The sequence below is a fragment of the Pongo abelii genome, chromosome 21 (genome assembly GCF_028885655.2).
Source record: "Pongo abelii isolate AG06213 chromosome 21, NHGRI_mPonAbe1-v2.0_pri, whole genome shotgun sequence".
NCBI classification, from domain to species: domain Eukaryota; kingdom Metazoa; phylum Chordata; class Mammalia; order Primates; family Hominidae; genus Pongo; species Pongo abelii.
In genome coordinates this window covers 47,791,101-47,809,807 of record NC_072006.2, presented here as the reverse complement: position 1 = coordinate 47,809,807, position 18,707 = coordinate 47,791,101, and the positions used below count along the sequence as shown (strand labels likewise).

The window sequence follows — 18,707 nt, the reverse complement described above, 5'->3', positions numbered from 1 at the left end:
CTGCGAGTCTGAGGAGAGGCCTCTAGGAGAACCAGCAGTTGGAATCGAAGACAGGCAGTGGACAAGAGAGCCTCTCTCTGTTCTCCCAACAAGGGCCTAAGTGTCTGTGCCCGGTGCCGGCCTGGCCCCAGCACAGAGCTCACAGCTCCCGGCAGCTGCAAGGGGGCTAGTTGATGTCACGCGGGATCCAGCAGAGCTTAAGATGGGACTGGAGACTTCTGTTCCCTGGGGAACACCATCTCACCCTAGCAGGGACGGTGGGAGGGTGGGCAGTAGCCCCAGGGCAGCCCTGGAGACCCTCAGGGCTTGTTAGACTGTTTGGGTCAGGGTGTGTGCGGCATGGTGTGTACTGTGTGAGTGTTTTGTGCATAGAGTGCTTCCGTGTGTGTCTGTCTGTGGCTCTGTATTTCAGGTATTTGTGTCCGTTTGTATGAGTCTGCGTAGATGATTGCATGTACGTGTCAGTGTGACCACATTTGTACATTTACATCAGCATATGTCTGTGCATCTGTGACTGTGTGCGTCACTGTATCTCAGTGTGTGTGTCACTGTATCTCAGTGTGTGTGGTGTGTATATGGATGTGTTTCAGCGTGTCTCTGTGTAGTACATATCAGTGTGTATCTTTGTATGTGAATGTGCTGTGTCAGTGTGTGTGTATGTGGGTGAGTGTGAGTCTGTGTGGCTGTCTGAAGGTGTGTGTTCAGAGCAGTATGGGTGTCTGTTAATATGTGTGTATAGGTAAGTCATTGTGTGTCTGTGTTCATATTGGTGTATATCAGTGAATTTACTCTGGGGTGTGTGTGTATGTGTGTGTCTGTGTGTGTGTGTGCGCGTGTGTGCACGCGTGTGCGCATGCGTGCGTCTAGGGGGCCTGTGTATATGAACCCTGTGTAGACCATCTGGAGCTGAAGAAAAAGTCCCACAGACATCAGCCATGGCAGCTGAGAGCCTTTCGCCTCCCAAAAACCTGCAGATGTTTCAGAGGAAGGAACCTGGAGCCTGGGTGTCCAGCTCAGTCCAGCCTGCCTTGGTCTTTACTGAGCACTTGGTCCTTTGGGCCTTTCCCTGCGGGCCCCTCAAGGGCTCTGGCCCAGTCCTCAGGGCAGGCCTGGTTGGCCCATGACTCTTCTGCTGTGTAAGAAACGGTTCCAGAGAGCACCCTGGCTCATGAAGGCCTTGCTGCCTGGGGCGGTCATTAGGTTCTCACAGGGTCCCTTCCTCTCCCCAGGATCCCAAGGGGTGGGCAGGTGTTCTCAGGAATAAAGGAGTTGATGGGCCCACAGCCCCTGCCCTTCTCAAACTTTGTGTGGCTACAGTATACTACAGGGGAGGGACACATGGGGCTAGGGCCCAGAAAGTTGGTCAGGGAGGGAACTGAGCCCAGGGGCCTCAGGGGTTCTCTGTGGGCTCTGAAATGCAGAGGATCTGGAAGTGTTGACCAGAGAAAACCTGAGTGCACAGTATCAAAGCCTTCCATCTTGAACAAAATAGAAATGTGGAACCAATTCATGATCAGCAGGATGTCATGTTGACAAAACACATACCCAGAACAAGGACATTACTTTTCAAAAACAAGATCCTGATGTGGCCTTCATTCAGCAGCACTATTTATAACAGCAAAATAATTGTGCTAATAGTAACCTAAGTGTCCCACCACAGAGCACTTCAGAACGCTTGCCAGCTGCAAGAGCTCCCTCTCTTGACCATATACCGTGTCCAGATACAGTCCTATTTCTTTGTACCCCTTTTCAGCTAAACTCTTTGAAAGAGTTGTCTGGACTCCTTGTCTCCACTCCTCTTCCTGTTCTCTTTTGAGCCTGTTCCAAACAGGCTCTCATCCCAACACTTCAGTGAAACCGTGGACCAGTGACCTCTATGTGCCAAAGCCAGTGATGAGTTCCTCATCCTCATCTTATTCAACTCTTCTGAAGAATTTGGTGCACTCATGTTCCCCATTTGGCTTTAGGAACTCTTGGTTTTCCTTCTAGCTCACTGACTGCTCTTCCTCCATCTCTTGTGCTGGATTTTCCTCCTCTCTTTATCCTTAAACACAGGCCTATCCCAGGGCTTAGTCTTTGGGCTTCTGTCTACACGTACTTGTTCTTTAGTTGATTGCTACCATTTTAATGGTTTAACCAACTATACTTGTCAGTTCCCAAATCTCTCTCTCTAGTTCTGATTCTCCTTTTTTTTTCTTTCTTTCTTTTTTTTTTTTTTTTTTTTCTGAGACAGAGTCTTGCTCTGTCACCCAGGCTGGAGTGCAGTGGCGCTATCTCAACTCATTGCAACCTCTGCCTCCCAGGTTCAAGTGACAGTCCCACCTCAGCCTCCTGAGTACCTGGGACTACAGGCGCCTGCCACCATACCCGGCTAATTTTTGTATTTTTTTAAGTAGAGATGGGGTTTCACCATGTTGGCCAGGCTGGTCTCGAACTCCTGACCTCAAGTGATCTGCCTGCCTCGGCCTCCCAAAGTGCTGGGATTACAGGCATGAGCCACTGCGCCCAGCCTAGTTCTGATTTTTTCCTGAACTCTGGATTTAAATATTTAACTGCTTCCTTGACAATTCACTAGTCAGATGTCTAGAGGCATCTCAATCTTTATTTATTTATTTATTTTTTAAGAAAGAGTCTCACTCTGTTGCCTAGGCTGGAGTGCAATGGCACAATCTCGGCTAACTGCAACCTCCACTTTCTGGTTCAAGCGATTCTCCTGCCTCAGCCTCCTGAGTAGCTGGGATTACAGGCACTCACCACCGCGCCTGGCTAATTTTTGTATTTTTAGTAGAGACTGGGTTTCACCATGTTGGCCAGGTTGGTCTCAAACTCCTGACCTCATGTGATCCACCCACCCCTGCCTCCCAAAGTGCTGGGATTACAGGTGTGAGCCACCATGCCCGGCCAAAGCATCTCAATCTTTTTTTTTTTTTTTTTTTTGAGACATGGTTTAGCTCTGCAGCCCGGATTAGAGTGCAGTGGAGTGATCTAGGCTCTCTGTAATCTTTACGTCCCCTGCTCAAGCTATCCTCCCACCTCAGCCTCCTGAGTAGCTGGGACTATAGACACACACCACCAGGCTTGGCTAATTTTTTTTGTACTTTTTGTAGAGACAGGGTTTCACTATGTTGCCCAGGCTGGTCTTGAACTCATGAGCTTAAGCAATCCTCCTGCCTTGGCCTCCCAAAGTGCTGGGATTACAGGCGTGACCCACCGCGCCTGGCTGGTATCTTGAAGTTAACATGTCCAAAACAAAGGTCTTGACTCATATTCCTTCCACTCTGCCCCAGTCTGCTCCTCCCTCAGTCTTCAGCCTCAATAATGGCACTACCGCCTACTCAAAAGTTCAAGCCAGCGACTTTGAGTTCATTCTAGAAAGCTTGCACCCTCACTCCGCCTCCACTCCATCATGAAATTCCATTCAAAATATATCCAGAAACCATTGCTGCTCACCATCATTGCTGCAACCACCCTGCCTGAGCCCCCATCGTCACCTGCATGGATTATTGCAATGGCTTCTCCACTGACTCCCTGCTTCTCCATTTACCCACTACAATCTTTCTCCATGAAAAGCCACAGTGAGTCTTAAAATGTAAATCAAATCATGTGCCTTAGTTGCTCAAAAACTCCAGTGGTTTCTCAACACACCTAGAATTAAAATCCAAAGCCTCAGCTGGGTGCGGTGGCTCACACCTGTAATCCCTGTGCTTTGGGAGGCCAAGGTGGGTGGATCATGAGATCAAGAGATCGAGACCATCCTGGCCAACATGGTGAAACCCCGTTTCTACTAAAAATACAAAAATTAGCTGGGCGTGGTGACACGTGCCTGTAGTGCCAGCTACTCAGGAGGCTGAGGCAGGAGAATCGCTTGAACCCGGGAGACAGAGGTTGCAGTGAGCTGAGATCACGCCACTGCACTCCAGTCTGGTGACAGAGCAAGACTATCTCAAAAAAAAAAAAAAAATCCAAAGCCTCTACCATGGTTTATGAGATCGATCCATATGACCTGGCTGCTGTCTCCAGCTCCTCCTTGGCTTCCACTCCCCTCCTTCCTAACTGCCCTCAGCCTCTCTGCTTTCTCTTGCTGTCCCTCAGACACACTAAGTGCTCTCTGGCCTCCAGCCCCTTGCACTTAGTTTTCCCTGTGCCTACAACACTCTTCCCCCAGGCATCTGCGTGGCTGTTTTCCACTAACGTCATAGAGGTTTCTGCTTAAAGTCACCTCTTGGAGAGGCTTGTACTGATTACGGGTGACAGGTCATCCTGGTTTGTCTGTGACTGATGGGTTTCAGTGCTAAAACCGCTATAGTCCTGGGCCAACCAGGTTGGTTAGTCACTCTGATACCAGTCCTGCTCATTCCCTATACATTCTGTCTCCTTTATATTTTACTTTGTAGCACTGATGCCTTATCACGTATCTATTAATTTTTATTTTCTATCTCCAACTAGAACATCAGCTCCAGGAGGGCAAATACTTCCTGTTCAACTATTGAATCCTCAGCACTGAGCACAGGGCCTGGAATATAGTAGGTGCCCAGTACATGTTTGACTAATGAATCAATAAATGAATTGATAAATGTTGGTACATATATAAAGTGGAAAATTGCACAACCAAAAACTATATAAAACCTATATAAACCAAAACAGGAACATACACGTGATACAATATCAAGCCAAAAACCAAGTTTCAAAATAGTAGGTGTTGTAGGGGTACCAATTTTGTAAAAGAAAAACAAAAGACATGTATGCACATACACATTTGTGAGTACAGCTGCCAAAAAAAGACTGCAGGGTCATGACCCAAGGTAACAGTGGGTTCTTAGGTTAGGTTATTTTAACTTTTTTTTTTTTTGAGATGGAGTCTCGCTCTGTCGCCCAGGCTGGAGTGCAGTGGCGCGATCTCTGCTCACTGCAACCTCCGCCTCCTGGGTTCAAGCAATTCTCCTGTCTCAGCCTCCCGAATAGCTGGGATTACGGGCATGTGTCACGACACCCAGCTAATTTTTGTATTTTTAGTCGAGACGAGGTTCCACCATGTTGGCTAGGCTGGTCTCGAACTCCTGACCTCAGGTGATCGGCCTGCCTCGGCCTCCCAAAGTGTTAGGATTACAGGCGTGAGCCACCATGCCAGGCTGGTTATTTTAACTTTTATCTTTATACTATTGTGTAAAGCTTCTCAAGATATTGCTGTTGAGTTAATATTCCAGTACCGAGTTCCTGGTGGCAATCTGGCATGCCCATGGCCCATCACACCCTCCCCCATCACCTTGACTGGGCCCATCACACCCCACCCCCATGCCTAAGCAGCCCTCAGTTCCTAAGGCTTTCTTCTGTCTCGCACCACGGTGTTCTAATTTTCTGGCCAGAAGCTGGACATCAATATATTCTCCTAACTCTTCAGACTCCGCAAACTTCTACTCAAGCCCCTCCATGAGTCCTCAAGCCTGTCCCTTTCCTAACTTGCCACAGCCCAGACTTGCCTCCCTCTGTCCCACTGTTACATGGACCTGCTTACAGCTCCCTGGCCCTGCCAAATGGGGTGTGGGGGTGGGACAGTGTCACACAGTTCTCTTTCCTTGGAACATTCCCCAACAAACCTGGCCTTTCCAGCTCACCTTTTCACCTGTTCTCATTGCCTTTCCTGGAAGCCAGATGACCCGCCGATCCCATGCACCCTCTCCTGCTGCTGTCCCTGTCTTCACTGTAACTTGTTCATTTACACGCCTGCCCAGTTCAAGTGCCAACTTGATCTTATTTTGTTCCCACAACCCCACGGGTTAGGAACTATCATCATCCCTGTTTCAAGGAAGAGAAAACTGAGGCAACGACAGGGAAGTGACATGATCAAGACAGTTAATAAATGACATAACCAGGATTTGAACCCAGGCCATCCGACTGCAGAGCCCACGGCCTGGAATTTCAGGAAGACAATAGAAAGCTAGAAAAGGAAAAAATGAAGTTAGTGGGAAGGAAGTGAGGATGTAAGTTGGTTAGTTAAGGAGGAAGAAAATTAGGCAGCTGAGAAAGCAGATAGTTGGGAGGGAAGGAAGGAAAGGAAGGAGGGAGAAGGGAAAGACGTCGGGAAGGAAGAAAGGAAGGAAAGAAAGTAAACAGGTACTAGGAAAGATGTTACCTAGGTAACTAGTCAATCTGGAGACCAACAGGCCAGCAGGCAGGTATCGTGCTCACAGGTGAGCCTCTCACCTGAAAACTCCAGGTTCCAGCTCAGGTCCTGGGGAGCAGCCCCATGCACGGCTCTACCCTCTTCTCTCTCTTCATGGTCTTTCTGACTGGAGGCACAATCCTGACTTGTCAAGCAACCTTCCCAGTCAGGAACGACCTGTCACCCACTAGCTCCTGGCTCCCAAACCGGCTCAAGTTCAACCTCCCACCCCTGCCTGCTGGAAGCTGGCTTCGGGGCCTTCCAGTTACTAATTAACCACTGGACCTGAATTACCAAGCTGGCTGCACCCACTGGCTCCTGGATGGGCCCTGCCTGGGGGACTCTCTGAATTTTTAAAAGCACAATTTGTTATGTGACCATGGGCAACTGACTTCAGCTCCCTGAGCCTCATGTGAATTGGTGATGGATGGTGTGTCCTACTAGAGGGACAGTTTCTGAAGTCCCTTTCAATACTGGAACTGCCTCACTCTCTCAAGGTCCAGCTTAAAAATGCTGACTCCTACACAGCCTTCCCTGATTCCCTCCGCTGAGTCATCTTCCCTTTCGCTTGGAACCTAGTGAACCAGCAACTGAAAGGTTGGTCTCACACAACACTCTCCTCCACCCCTTTCCTAATGGGGGCCACCAGCCTCTACGTTCAGTCATTTCATGGAAACTTCCAGGCTGGGCAGCTCATTTCCCCCTGAGCCAGCCTCTGGCAATTTCTTATGTTAAGCCAAAGACTGCCACCCAGAGCCTACCCGACCTAGCACTGCCCTGGCACCATTCTGGGAGAATCACAGCTGAGTTGAAACCTATGCCCCACTCTGCCCTTCAGAGATTTGAGGCTCAGGAACCAGAGATTAGCTCACCCTGGAGAACAGGGAAGGCTTTCTTGGGGGTTGACCCAAAGCTTCCCAGGCCCTGGGTTCTTTTTTTTTTTTTTTGAGACAGAGTCTCGTTCTGTCACCCAGGCTGGAGTGCAGTGGCGTGATCTCGGCTCACTGCAAGCTCCGCCTCCCAGGTTCATGCCATTCTCCTGCCTCAACCTCCCGAGTAGCTGGGACTACAGGCGCCCGCCACCACGCCCAGCTAATTTTTGTATTTTTAGTAGAGATGGGGTTTCACTTCATTAGCGAGGACGGTATCGATCTCCTGACCTTGTGATCTGCCCGCCTCGGCCTCCCAAAGTGTTGGGATTACAGGCGTTAGCCACCGCGCCTGGCCGGCCCTGGGTTCTAACTCAGGGCACAGGCAGGGCCTGGACCCCGGACAGGTAAGGAAAGCTCTGCCCAGTGACCCTTCCTGAGCACGCTGACTTTCACACTGCTTCCTCCATTGCCTTTCCATTAAAATGTCAACAACTTTCTGGTAATTCTGGTGCCTTAAACACCGGCTGCTCTGCTGTGCTCTGGAGGAGCCCTGCATGGCCACACACCCCACCTCCACCAACACACATAGCAGCATGTGTCTGGCCCTGGTCCAGATAGGGGAGGTGGCTGGCCCAAGTACACAGAGCAAATCAGGGCAGCGCACAAGGTCCTGCCCCTTTCCAGAGCTCCTGCTGCTGCTGCTGCTGTGCCACCAAGCTCCCTCTCCCCTGCTCTTCCAGAGCTGGTTAAAAAACACCTCAAACACCCCACATACTGGTATTGGTTGCATAAAGTGTATCAAATAATTCCAACTTACAGAAGAATGTCAAATAAAAAGTGAAAGCTTTCCCTCCAGCCCATCTTCAATCTCATTTCCAGAGGGAGCTGCTGTTAACTAAAGGGTGACAATCCGGCTGGGCGCGATGGCTAATGCCTGTAATCCCAGCACTTCGGGAGGCCGAGGCGGGTGGATCACGAGGTCAGGAGATCGAGACCATCCTGGCTAACATGGTGAAACCCCGTCTCTACTAAAAATACAAAAAGTTAGCCGGGCGTGGTGGCGGGTGCCTGTAGTCCCAGCTACTCGGGAGGCTGAGGCAGGAGAATGGCGTGAACCTGGGAGGTGCAGCTTTCAGTGAGCCAAGATCATGCCACTGCACTCCAGCCTGGGCGGCAGAGCGAGACTCCGTCTCAAAATAAAAAAAAGGGTGACAATCCTTCCAGACTTTTGTCTATGTCTTAATCTATATGTATATTAATCTTAATCTATATGTATTAATCTATATAACTGCATCCATTTTTTTCCAGAAAATGGGCCATCAGTAATTCACTTTTTTTCATATATACATCTTTTAAGCAGCTGCACCACACTTCATAGTGTGGAGTTTTCACAACCCCTATTCCCTATTCACTGTTCCTTCTGATGGACATTTTGACTGTTAGCAGTTTCACAATATTTCCAACAAGGCTGCAGCAAACATCTCTGCTTTAATATCCTGTGGCCTTCCACTAGTATTTCTGACAGATGAACTCCTGTAAGTGTGAGTGCTGGGTTAATTATGAACTCTCTACCAAATGACTGCAACAAGTTGTGCCAACCAACGTGGCTAGCAGCAGTGCTAAACTTGCCCTTCCCCCTAATGATACTGCAGGAAATAGCCAAGGTCACTCGTGCAGATATGTGTAGATAGGCCACTGCAGATATGCGTCTCCTTCCCGTCTTCCTCTCTTCCTTCTTTCCCCTCCCACCCTCCCTGGCTGGACTTTGTTGTTTGGATATGAAGGTCAAAGTCATGTTCTCAGGCATAAGGGGAAAGCAAGAGACTTAACCAATGGAAATCTACCTCCAGAAATATTCCCTTCACTTTGACATTCCTCAGACCACTTTTCTGTCCTTAGTCTGGCTCCAGCCCTATTCCCACCTGCAAATTCACCCATAGGCAAAGGGAATAACAGACACAGGGCCACCAGAGAAAAATCTACTACCCACATGGGCTAAGAGACTCTTGGGCAACAGAGCTCATACATAGCCCAGATATGGGCCCCAGTTTGCCTTTTGGAAACATTTTTAGAAAGTGATAATTGTACAAAGTGTAAAATCAAATAATGAAAAAGATCAGTTCCTTGCCCCATTCCTCATCTTTTTAGGCTGCTTTCTTTGGTATTTACCTCCATGTATCTTAATAGTCTTATACTTCTATTCTTCCATTTTTCAGTTTAAAACATTTTCAAGTGGCTTCTTTCCTACTATGGAACATGAATACTTAGATTATGCCTATCCAAACACACGTTTCAGCTTTTCCTGAATTTATACTTGCTTCATTTGGTTTTAGAAATTGAACATATTCAATATATATAATTATTAGAGAATTATGTATAATTATGTGTATATAACTCTCTGATAAAGCTAAAATATCCTCTTGATACATTAATATATCAGTTTCAGGTTTTTTTTTTCCCCCATTTTTCTTAGAGCTGTTCATCCTCCTACTCTCACCTAGACAGCTGTCCAGAGGTGAACCTGGCCCTTCCTTTCCCATCACTCTGGAAACCCGTCCCCACCTCCACCTTTTTTTTCATTTGAAATAAGAGTCTCTCTGTCGCCCAGGCTGGAGTGCACAATCTCGGCTCACTGCAGCCTCCCACTCCCGGGTTCAAGCAATTCTTCTGCCTCAGCCTCCCAAGTAGCTAGGATTACAGGTGCGCACCACCATACTCAGCTACTTTTTTGTATTTTTAGTAGAGACGGGTTTTGCAATGTTGGCCAGGCTGGTCTCAAACTCCTGGCCTCAAGAGATCCACCTGCCTCAGCCTCCCAAAGTGCTGGGATTACAGGCGTGAGCCACCGTGACTGGCCTGCAAATCCTCTTTGTCTCTTTCCTTGGTGTGTCTTGCTTCCTGGATCCTATGTCTTCCTCTTTTAAAGGGAAATTTATTGTGGTAAATATAAAATTTGCCACTGTAACCATTTTTTAAGTGTGCAATTCAGTGTCGTTAAGTATATTCATGATGTTGTATAAACATCATATCTATTTAATTAATAAAAAATTGGTTTTTATCACCCCAAAGAGAAACTGCAATTATTAAGCAATGATTCCACATTTCCCCTTCCTCACAGTCCCTGGTGACCTCTAATCTTCTTTCCATCTCTATGCATTTGCCTATTTTGGATATTTCATATATGTGGAATATTTGTTCTTTCGTGTCTGTTTTTTATTTTTTTTGAGATGGAGTCTTGCACTGTCGCTTAGGCTGGAGTGCAGTGGTGCGATCTCGGCTCACTGCACCCTCCCCCTCCCGGGTTCAAGTGATTTTCCTGCCTCAGCCTCCTAAGTAGCTGGGATTACAGGCACCTGCCACCACACCCAACTAATTTTTTGTATTTTCAGTAGAGACAGGGTTTCACTATGTTGGCCAGGCTGGTCTCAAACTCCTGACCTCGTGATCCACCCACCTTGGCCTCCCAAAGTGCTGGGATTACAGGCATGAGCCACCGCGCCCAGCCTCATTTATTTCACTTAGCATGTTTTCAAGGTTCATCTAGTTGTAGCAAGTATCAGAACTTTATTCTTTTTTGACTGAATTAAGATTCCACTAAATGGATAGACCACATTTTGTTTTCTGTTGATGATGACATGGGTTGTTTCCATCTTTCAGCTGCTGTGAATAATGCTGCAATGAGCATAGGCATACAAGTATCTGTTTTCAAATCTTTTGGGTATATACCTAGGAGTGGAATTGCTGAATCATATGATAGTTCTATGCTTAGCTTTTGAAGGAACTGCCAAACTCTTTTTTTCAGCCTACATCACGCTTTGAATGCCAAACTCTCTTCCATAGCAGCTGCACCATTTTACATCTCCACTAGCAATGTACAGGGGTTCCAATTTCTCCACAGCCTCACCATTTTACTTTCCTTTTTTAAAAAATTATAACCATCATAATGGGTAGAAAGTGATATCTCATTGTGGCTTTAATTTGCATTTTCCTAATGCCTAATGATGTTGAGCAACTTTTCATGGGCTCACTGGCCATTTGTATGTATTTTTTTGGAGAAATATCTATTCAATTTGTTTGCCCATCTTTTAACTGGGCTTTTTGTTACTTAGTTTTAGGAGTTCTTTATATATTCCATATGTTAAACCCTTGTAAAATTTGCAAATGTTTTCTTCTATCCTGTAGGTGCTTTTCACTTTTTTGATAATGTCCTTTGATGCACAAAAGTCTTTAATTTTTATGAAGTTCAATTTTTTTTTTTTTGAGACAGAGTCTCGCACCGTCGCCCAGGCTGGAATGCAGTGGCGCGATCTCGGCTCATTGCAACCTCCACCTCCCGGGTTCAAGCGATTCTCCTGCCTCAGCCTCCCGAGTAGCTGGGACTACAGGCATGTGCCACCACACCCAGCTAATTTCTGTATTTTTAGTACAGACAGGGTTTCACAATGTTGGCCAGGATGGTCTCAATCTCTTGACTTCGTGATCTGCCCACCTCGGCCTCCCAAAGTGCTGGGATTACAAGCGTGAGCCACTGTGCCCAGCCATGTAGTTCAATTTATCTGTTTTTTCTTTTGTTGCTTATGCTTTTGGTGTCATAGCTAAGAATTCATTGCCAATTCCAAGGTCATGGAAGATATACCTTTATGTTTTCTTCTTAGGGTTTTATAGTTTTAGTTCTTATATTTAGGTCATCAATCCATTTTGAGTTAATTCTTGAATATGGGGTGAGGTAGGTATCCAACTTCATTCTCTTACATGTATAAACCCAGTTACCCCAGACCCATTTGTTGAAGAAACTGTACTTTCCCCATTTAATGGACTTGGCATTCTTACTGAAAATCAATTGGTTAGGCCGGGCGTGGTGGCTCATGCCTGTAATCCCAGCACTTTGGAAGGCTGAGGCAGGTGGGTCACGAGGTCAGGAGATCAAGACCATCCTGGCTAACATGGTGAAACCTCATCTCTATTAAAAATACAAAAAATTAGCCAGGCGTGGTGGCGGGCACCTGTAGTCCCAGTTACTCAGGAGGCTGAGGCAGGAGAATGGCGTGAACCCGGGAGGCAGAGCTTGCAGTGAGCCAAGATCGCGCCACTGTACTCCAGCCTGCGCGACAAGGCGAGACTCCGTTTCAAAAAAAAAAAATCAATTGGTTATGGATGTATGGACTTATTTTTAGACTCTGAATTCTATCCTATTGGTCTATTTGTCCTTATGCCAGTACCACAGTTTTGATTATTGTGGCTTTGCATTCCAGCCTGGGCAAGGAGAGCAAAACTCTGTAAAAAAAAAAAAAAAAAGAGAAAGAAAGAAAAGAAAGAAAGAAATCGGTTTGTTCTTCAACTTTGTTATACTTTATCAAGATTGTTTGGGCTATCTGAGGCCTCATGCAATTCCATAGGAATTTAAGGATCTGTCTTTCCATTTCTGCAAGAAAAAAATAATCAGCGGAGATTTTGATAGGGATTGCATTGCATATGTAAGTATCTTTGGGTAATATTGACATCTTAACAATATTAAGTCTTCCTAGCCATGAACACAGAACTCTTTCCATTTAGTTAGGTGTTCTTGAATTTCTTTCAGCAATGTTTTGTTGTTTTCAGTGTACAAGTTTGTTGTTTGTTTTTGATATAATTTGTTTTCTCGCTTCTCTCTTATTACAATTTCTATTAATCATATATTTGGGCCTCCAACTAGTCGTCTGATATTTTCTTCTTTCCCATTTCTCATCTCATCTTTTCTTTTTTTTTTGATGTGAAGTCTCACTGTCACCCAGGCTGGAGTACAGTGGTGCGATCTTGGCTCACTGCAACCTCTGCCTCCCAGGTTCAAGCAATTCTCCTGCCTCAGCCTCCTGAGTAGCTGGGATTACAGGAGCACACCACCATGTCTGGCTAATTTTTTTATTTTTGGTAGAGATGGGGTTTCACCATGTTGGTCAGTCTGGTCTCAGACTCCTGACCTCGTGATCTGCCTGCCTCGGCCTCCCAAAGTGCTGGGATTACAGGCATGAGCCACCAGGCCCGGCCTCTCTTTTTCTTTTTATTCTGCCTACTGGGAAATGCCCTCAACTTTATCTTTTGACCCTTGTGTTGAATTTTTATCTCCGTAATCCCATTTTAAATGTCCAAAAGCCTCTTCCTGTCTCTTAATGTTTCTTTTCCTTTTATTGCAGCCATGGCTAGTAGAAGATTAGCTTCTGACAAGTGGAAGCATCAAGTCTTCCACTGTAATAGGAAAGAAACAGAATGAATGTGGGTGGGAGGAGACATGCAGATGAGATGGCAGGAAGGTGAAGGTGTTTCTTCCTATGACTTCCACTTTCTCTGTGACATGGATGGTAAGGATATCTGTCAAGACAATGGGGTAGGAGGTTTGAGAAGCATGAAAAAGGAAGTCAGAGCTAAAGCCCCCAGACCCTACGTGCTTCCTGGGTAGCCCTGAGGGTTCAGTTCACATTGAAGCCAGGGACTACCAGTCTATCACGGCACCAATCTCAGTCAGGTAGGTTCCCAGTTGTGGTGTGGAGAGGATGCGCTCTCGGACAGCTCCATGGTTGGAGCTTCTAGACAAGTGATCTGGAACAGCAGCAGGGCAAAGAAATTAAGGATATTGACAAGAAAGCAGTTAAAGTGATCAAACACTTTAAGGTGGGAAAGATGCCACCTTCCCACCTGCTTGTAGTCTCTGGGAAGCTTAACAAAATCTAACTGTTCAGGTTGACATTTCCCCATCTGAAAGTTTGATGTTTTCATTTTTTATTTGAGCACCGGGATAGAGCACAGTGGTGCAATCACAGCTCACTGCAGCCTCGAACTCCTGGGCTCAGGTGATCCTCCCACCTCAGCCTCCTAAGTAACCGGGACTACAGGCATACGCCACCATTAAAAATACTTTTTTTTTTTTTTTTTTTTTAAATAGAGACAGGATCTAGCTACGTTACCCAGGATGGTCTTGAACTCCTGGCCTCAAGCGATCCTCCCTCCTTGGCCCTCCAAAGTGGCTAGGATTACAGGTGTGAGCCACTGTGCCCAGCCTGATATTATTATTTTAAAAATTAGAGGTTTCATTGAATTTTCTGCGCTTGACCATTTATCAAATGTTAAGGATCGGGCCCTTTTACACACTGATCTCTGGAAGTTCCCACTGTTTACACTTTCAATGCAGACAGATACCCATTTATCCTTATTCTTTGTTTCTTTCCTTAAAAACTATAAGGACCCCAACTAACAACAAAGAGAACACTTTAGTCTCTTCAGTAATGCCACTACTGATAATCATTTTGTGTTCTCTGGATGTTTTATCATGAAAATAGAAACAGACTCTGGCTGCATATCAGTTGTTCAAGTTTATTTATGTTGTTTTGATACACTGACAAATCACACCACATTTTGTTTGTAACTTTTTCTCCCTCAAGAGTCACCTTAGCTTAAGCCAGAAGATTCTCTTAAAGAACACATACACACATGTGCACACACAAGAGGCAAGTACAAAAATGTAACCCCACCAAAGTGCATGTGAATGAAAGTGCAAAAAAGGCTTCATTTGCAGACTCTGAGATCATTCTCTCTGCTTCAGAAAATAAACAGAAAGGTCCTAACTGCCCTAGGCCTGGGATGATCAGGGGCTGGGCGAGGCTGCCAGGGGCCAAAATATAAGTGGCACCTGTTGCTAGGAGGGCAGAGGGCACCAGGAATCTCTGCCAACTCCCTCCCCTCTCTGCATTCCCAGGTCAAGGTGCAATAATATCATTTGGGGACAGAGTGGGGGTAAAGGGGCAGTAGGGCAGACAAGAGGCAGATTTCTTTCTACTTTTTAATGATTTGGTTTCTTTCCAAAGAGTTTGACAATAGTGCAGAAAGTGCTGAGGCCTCAAAGTTCAGAGGCCTGGGAGCCCTTTTCTCCAAGGCCCTTGGTCCATCTTGCCTTCACCACAGGCAAGCATTAGGTGCTTGGCAGATCCGATGGCAAAGACCCTCCCAGCCTCTCTCCTTAGAAGCTATGAGGTCCCACAGCACCAGCCGTGAGTACTTGCTGCCTTCTCACCACACAAAGTCAGTGAACATCTCTCATCTTTTAGAGGAACAGACTGAGGATAAGGAGCTGATGAGTTCTGCCACCACCCAGACAACCAAGATAAAAGCAAGGCTTAGACTTGTTCTTTTTTACTCTTGGCCAAGGGGGTACCAGTGTCACCCTTGTAAACCCAACCTTCGCTGTGTGGCAGGGCTTGCCTAGCTTCCTTCCAGGAAGGCTGTGCTCAAAGCTGCCTCTAAGCAGTTGAAAGGGAAGGGACACCTGAAGCCCTGTGGGAGCTCAACTGTGGGAGCTGAATGGCTTCCTCAAAAAGCTGTCCAGCCCATGGGAGAGAGAGGCCCCTACTGGGTTGTTGTAGGAAATCAACAGAGCTCTGGGTTTCCCACTTCTAAGGGAAAAATAAAGCTTCAAATTTTAATGATAATAGCCCTTGGCATTTTCCCAACACTGAGCCTCACATCTGCACCCTGTCAAACACTTCTGAGAGTGCCACACACACACACACACACACACACACACGTGCACACACACACGCATCACACGATTGAGAGAAGGGGTCTGGGGGAAGGCACCGGCCCCACACTCTTCAGGCCCACATCAGCACCTGAGCACAGGAGGTTGGCAGTGGCTCCTCACCTCCATGTGGGGCTGGCTCCTGCCAGTGGCTCTCCCCCTTCCCACCCAGGCTGGGAGGCAGGTTTGGCAGTGACTCAGTGGAAGCTGGGTTCCTATGTGGACCGAGAAGTGGAAGTCCCAGAGCCCCAGCAGGGGCCCGGCTGGCAGTGCAAGACAGATGGAGAGTGGCAAGGAGGGCTTCAGGGACCCAGAGAATTCAGATAGAAAAGTTCACCTTCCTAACTCCCAACTTCAAGTCATCTTTGTAAGATGCTGCAAGAGCTAGTGGTCAACATTTAAGGGACAGGTTGAATGATGTCATGGGGGTGTGTGCTACACAGAGTGCTACATTCTCATGGCAGAAGGCCTGGCAGGCCTGGAGCCATCACCCCATGGGCAATACCTTGGCTGAGGTCCAAGGCTACAGAGAGGACACTATTCCTAACTTCAGGCACCACTATGCCTGCTGGAGCTGCCCCTCTGGCCAAAGACCCGAGATTGTCTAACAAATCCTTATGCTGGTCTCCTAACCTAGGCTACTGGCAGGCTAGGCTTACTCCTTCCCAGACTCAACACATGAAGGGTGTATGGAAAACAGCAGTGGAACCTCAACCTCTGCCATCTATAAAACAGGCTCTAGCCACCTGCTCATTCTGCTGGAACTTGGACTTGGCGTGGGATACTAAAATGCCAACTGGTCCAGAACTGGGTAAGTTCAGGAAGGCATCTTGGCTCAGAATCTCTAAATTCTGGGCAAAAGAGAGAAAGGCAGCTAGAGACTTCCAAGGGATCTTATGAAAACATGTTTCCGAGGTTCACATACCTCAGGGGGAAGAGCCAGTGGGGTCTGGTTGGGGCACTGCCCAGGAAACGAAGCAGCAGAATGAGGGCAGCAAAACCAGCAGACAGAAAGGGAGGAGGTACCTCCAGGAGTAAATACGTTTGCGGTGGGGTCACTTCTTGGCAGGAGGAAAGGAGCCAAGGAGAGAAAAGTACACAGAGATACCAAAAAAGGGAAAGGGGCCTCAGATTGAAGGACTGCTGCTCTACTAGTCTCTCCTCAACTGCCAAGAAAAAGACCCTTTGGTAATAAAATAAAAGTCCACTGGGGCTGTGAGGCTGCCACAGTCCAACTGACTCCATGAGTAATGCCCCTGCCAGTCACGCCCTCACTGACAAGCCTGGTGGCGAATGAGCTCTAGGACTTGGGGCTGGGTGCCTTACCCTCCCCAGGGCTCCTCAGCTCCCATGCACCCTCTAGGAAGGACCAGCCCTGGTCAGACATAGGTGGAGCATGGGGACGTGTGGGGTATGAGGAACTCAGGTCAGGAAGAAAGCATCAGCTGGAGAGGGAGGCCAAGCAGGGGCCGCAGGAGGGCCCAGCCCTGGGCCAGTCACTTTAAGGTGTCATCGGCGTTTTTGAACATGAGAATGGCGTTATAGATCTTCAAGGCTGGGCCCAGCTTGACGCTCATGATCTTCACAATGTCCGCCTGTGTCAGCAAAAGGAAGGCCTCGCCGTCAATCATCTGAGGGGTTGCGGGAGGGAGGTGGAAAGTGGAGAAGGTGGAAAGGGTCACAGGGCAGGGGTGAAGGAAAGGGAGGGGTGCGCATGGGGAATGGGGGAGGGGAGTAGGAGTAAAGGATATGCGGAAGAAAGGGAAGGAGAGAGGTGGAGAGAAAGGACAGGGAGAAAGGAGAAGGGAGGGAGAAAGGAAAAAAGGAAGACAGCAATGGGGACGGAGAAGGAAAGAAAGACAGCCACTGGTTTCCCCGTGTTCACACACTTGTTCTCTTTCTCTCTTTCTGCTGACTGGTCTGAGGTTTAGCATTTGTATCCGCAAAATGTCTTTTGAGTCCTCACAGACAGTGGCTTTGAGAAACCTGCTGTTGTTGTCCCCACATGACCTCATTGGTCAACCTTAGTGCTGCTGACAGCAAGACAAGCAGACATTGTGTGCATTCCGACATGAGGCAGTACGAAGTACATAGTGTCACCTAGGAACTAGTCTTGCCAAAAGCAGAGGGGGGCAGGGGGAGACAGAGAGACACAGAGAGAGAAACAGAGACAGTGACAGTGAGAAATTTAACCTAACTCTAACCCAGCCTTTGGATCTAACTTTCAGTTCATGGGAAATACAGGGGATAGAGGAACAAGTTAAGTGACACCACTAGAAAGCAACCAGACAAATCCAAAAAACCACATTCTGAAAGACTTTTAAAAATGTCATTAAAAAAGGAAAAAAAGGATGGGGGCGGGGGGCTCTTCTAGAATAAAAGAAACTTAAGAGACATAAAAACCAAAACCAATTATGTAGGCCTTGTTTGGATTCTGGCTCAAAAACTGCAAAAAGTATCCTGAGAACTGGGGAAATATGAATGCAGACTGGGTATTGGATGATATAAAGGAGTTACTTGCAATTTGGTACTGGGATAACAATATTGTGGTTATGTAAAGAAAGTCCTTAGTTTTTAGAGACGCAAGTTATGTCCTCAGGGGTGAAATGTCATGATGTCTAAAATTTACTTAAAATTACTTCATCCAAATACAGGTGAAACAAATATGGAAAATATTAGTAATTGTTAATTCTAGTAGCTAGGTATATGGGTAGAGTCAAGAAGGGAAGTCAGTTGTGGAGGACGGGATAGAATGAAGAGAGCTGGGAGGCAGGCTGTGAGGGTCAAGAGACTGAGCTGGGGGACCCTGTTTTTGAGGAGACGCCATCCCTCCTATGCTCACCCCTCAAGCATCATAGCAATGAAAACACTTCTATGTTGTTTCTTACATGCCAGGCACTGCTCCTAAGCACCTGTTGTGTATTAACTCAGTTAACCCTCACAATAACCCTATGAAGCAATACCAGCATTATCTCGATTATACAGATGAGAAAACCAAGGCAGACAGGCTACAGAATTTGCCCAAGATATACCTAGCTTATAAGTGCTGACCTGTGTTCTTAACCACTGTGAAAGCTGGGTAGGGGTATCCTATGGACATGACTCATGCAGCTCAGGGGGCGATGCCACC

At 47.0% G+C, this 18,707-nt stretch overlaps 2 protein-coding genes across 6 annotated transcripts in view; both read right to left on the bottom strand.

Annotated features, from left to right (window-relative positions):
• SGK2 (serum/glucocorticoid regulated kinase 2) overlaps positions 1 to 18,707 on the bottom strand; it is a 44,560-nt gene that overhangs the window by 20,297 nt on the left and 5,556 nt on the right. Inside the window, 1 exon segment of one of the 2 annotated variants that reach the window (NM_001131480.1) lies at positions 6,202 to 6,339. The exons of the other annotated variant lie outside the window; for it this stretch is intronic. The gene's annotated coding sequence lies outside the window, so the exon portion shown is untranslated. 2 annotated transcript variants of the gene reach the window in all.
• Positions 12,360 to 18,707, bottom strand: part of L3MBTL1 (L3MBTL histone methyl-lysine binding protein 1) — a 45,030-nt gene continuing 38,682 nt past the window's right edge. For 2 of the 4 annotated variants that reach the window (XM_063720526.1, XM_054541789.2), the window contains one exon: positions 12,360 to 17,172. In XM_063720526.1, coding sequence (XP_063576596.1) covers positions 17,074 to 17,172 — 99 coding nt within the window. In that variant the 3' untranslated portion in view covers positions 12,360 to 17,073. Of the gene's footprint in view, positions 17,209 to 18,707 lie in introns of all 4 variants that reach the window. The other 2 variants (XM_063720528.1, XM_063720529.1) reach the window with 1 other exon arrangement.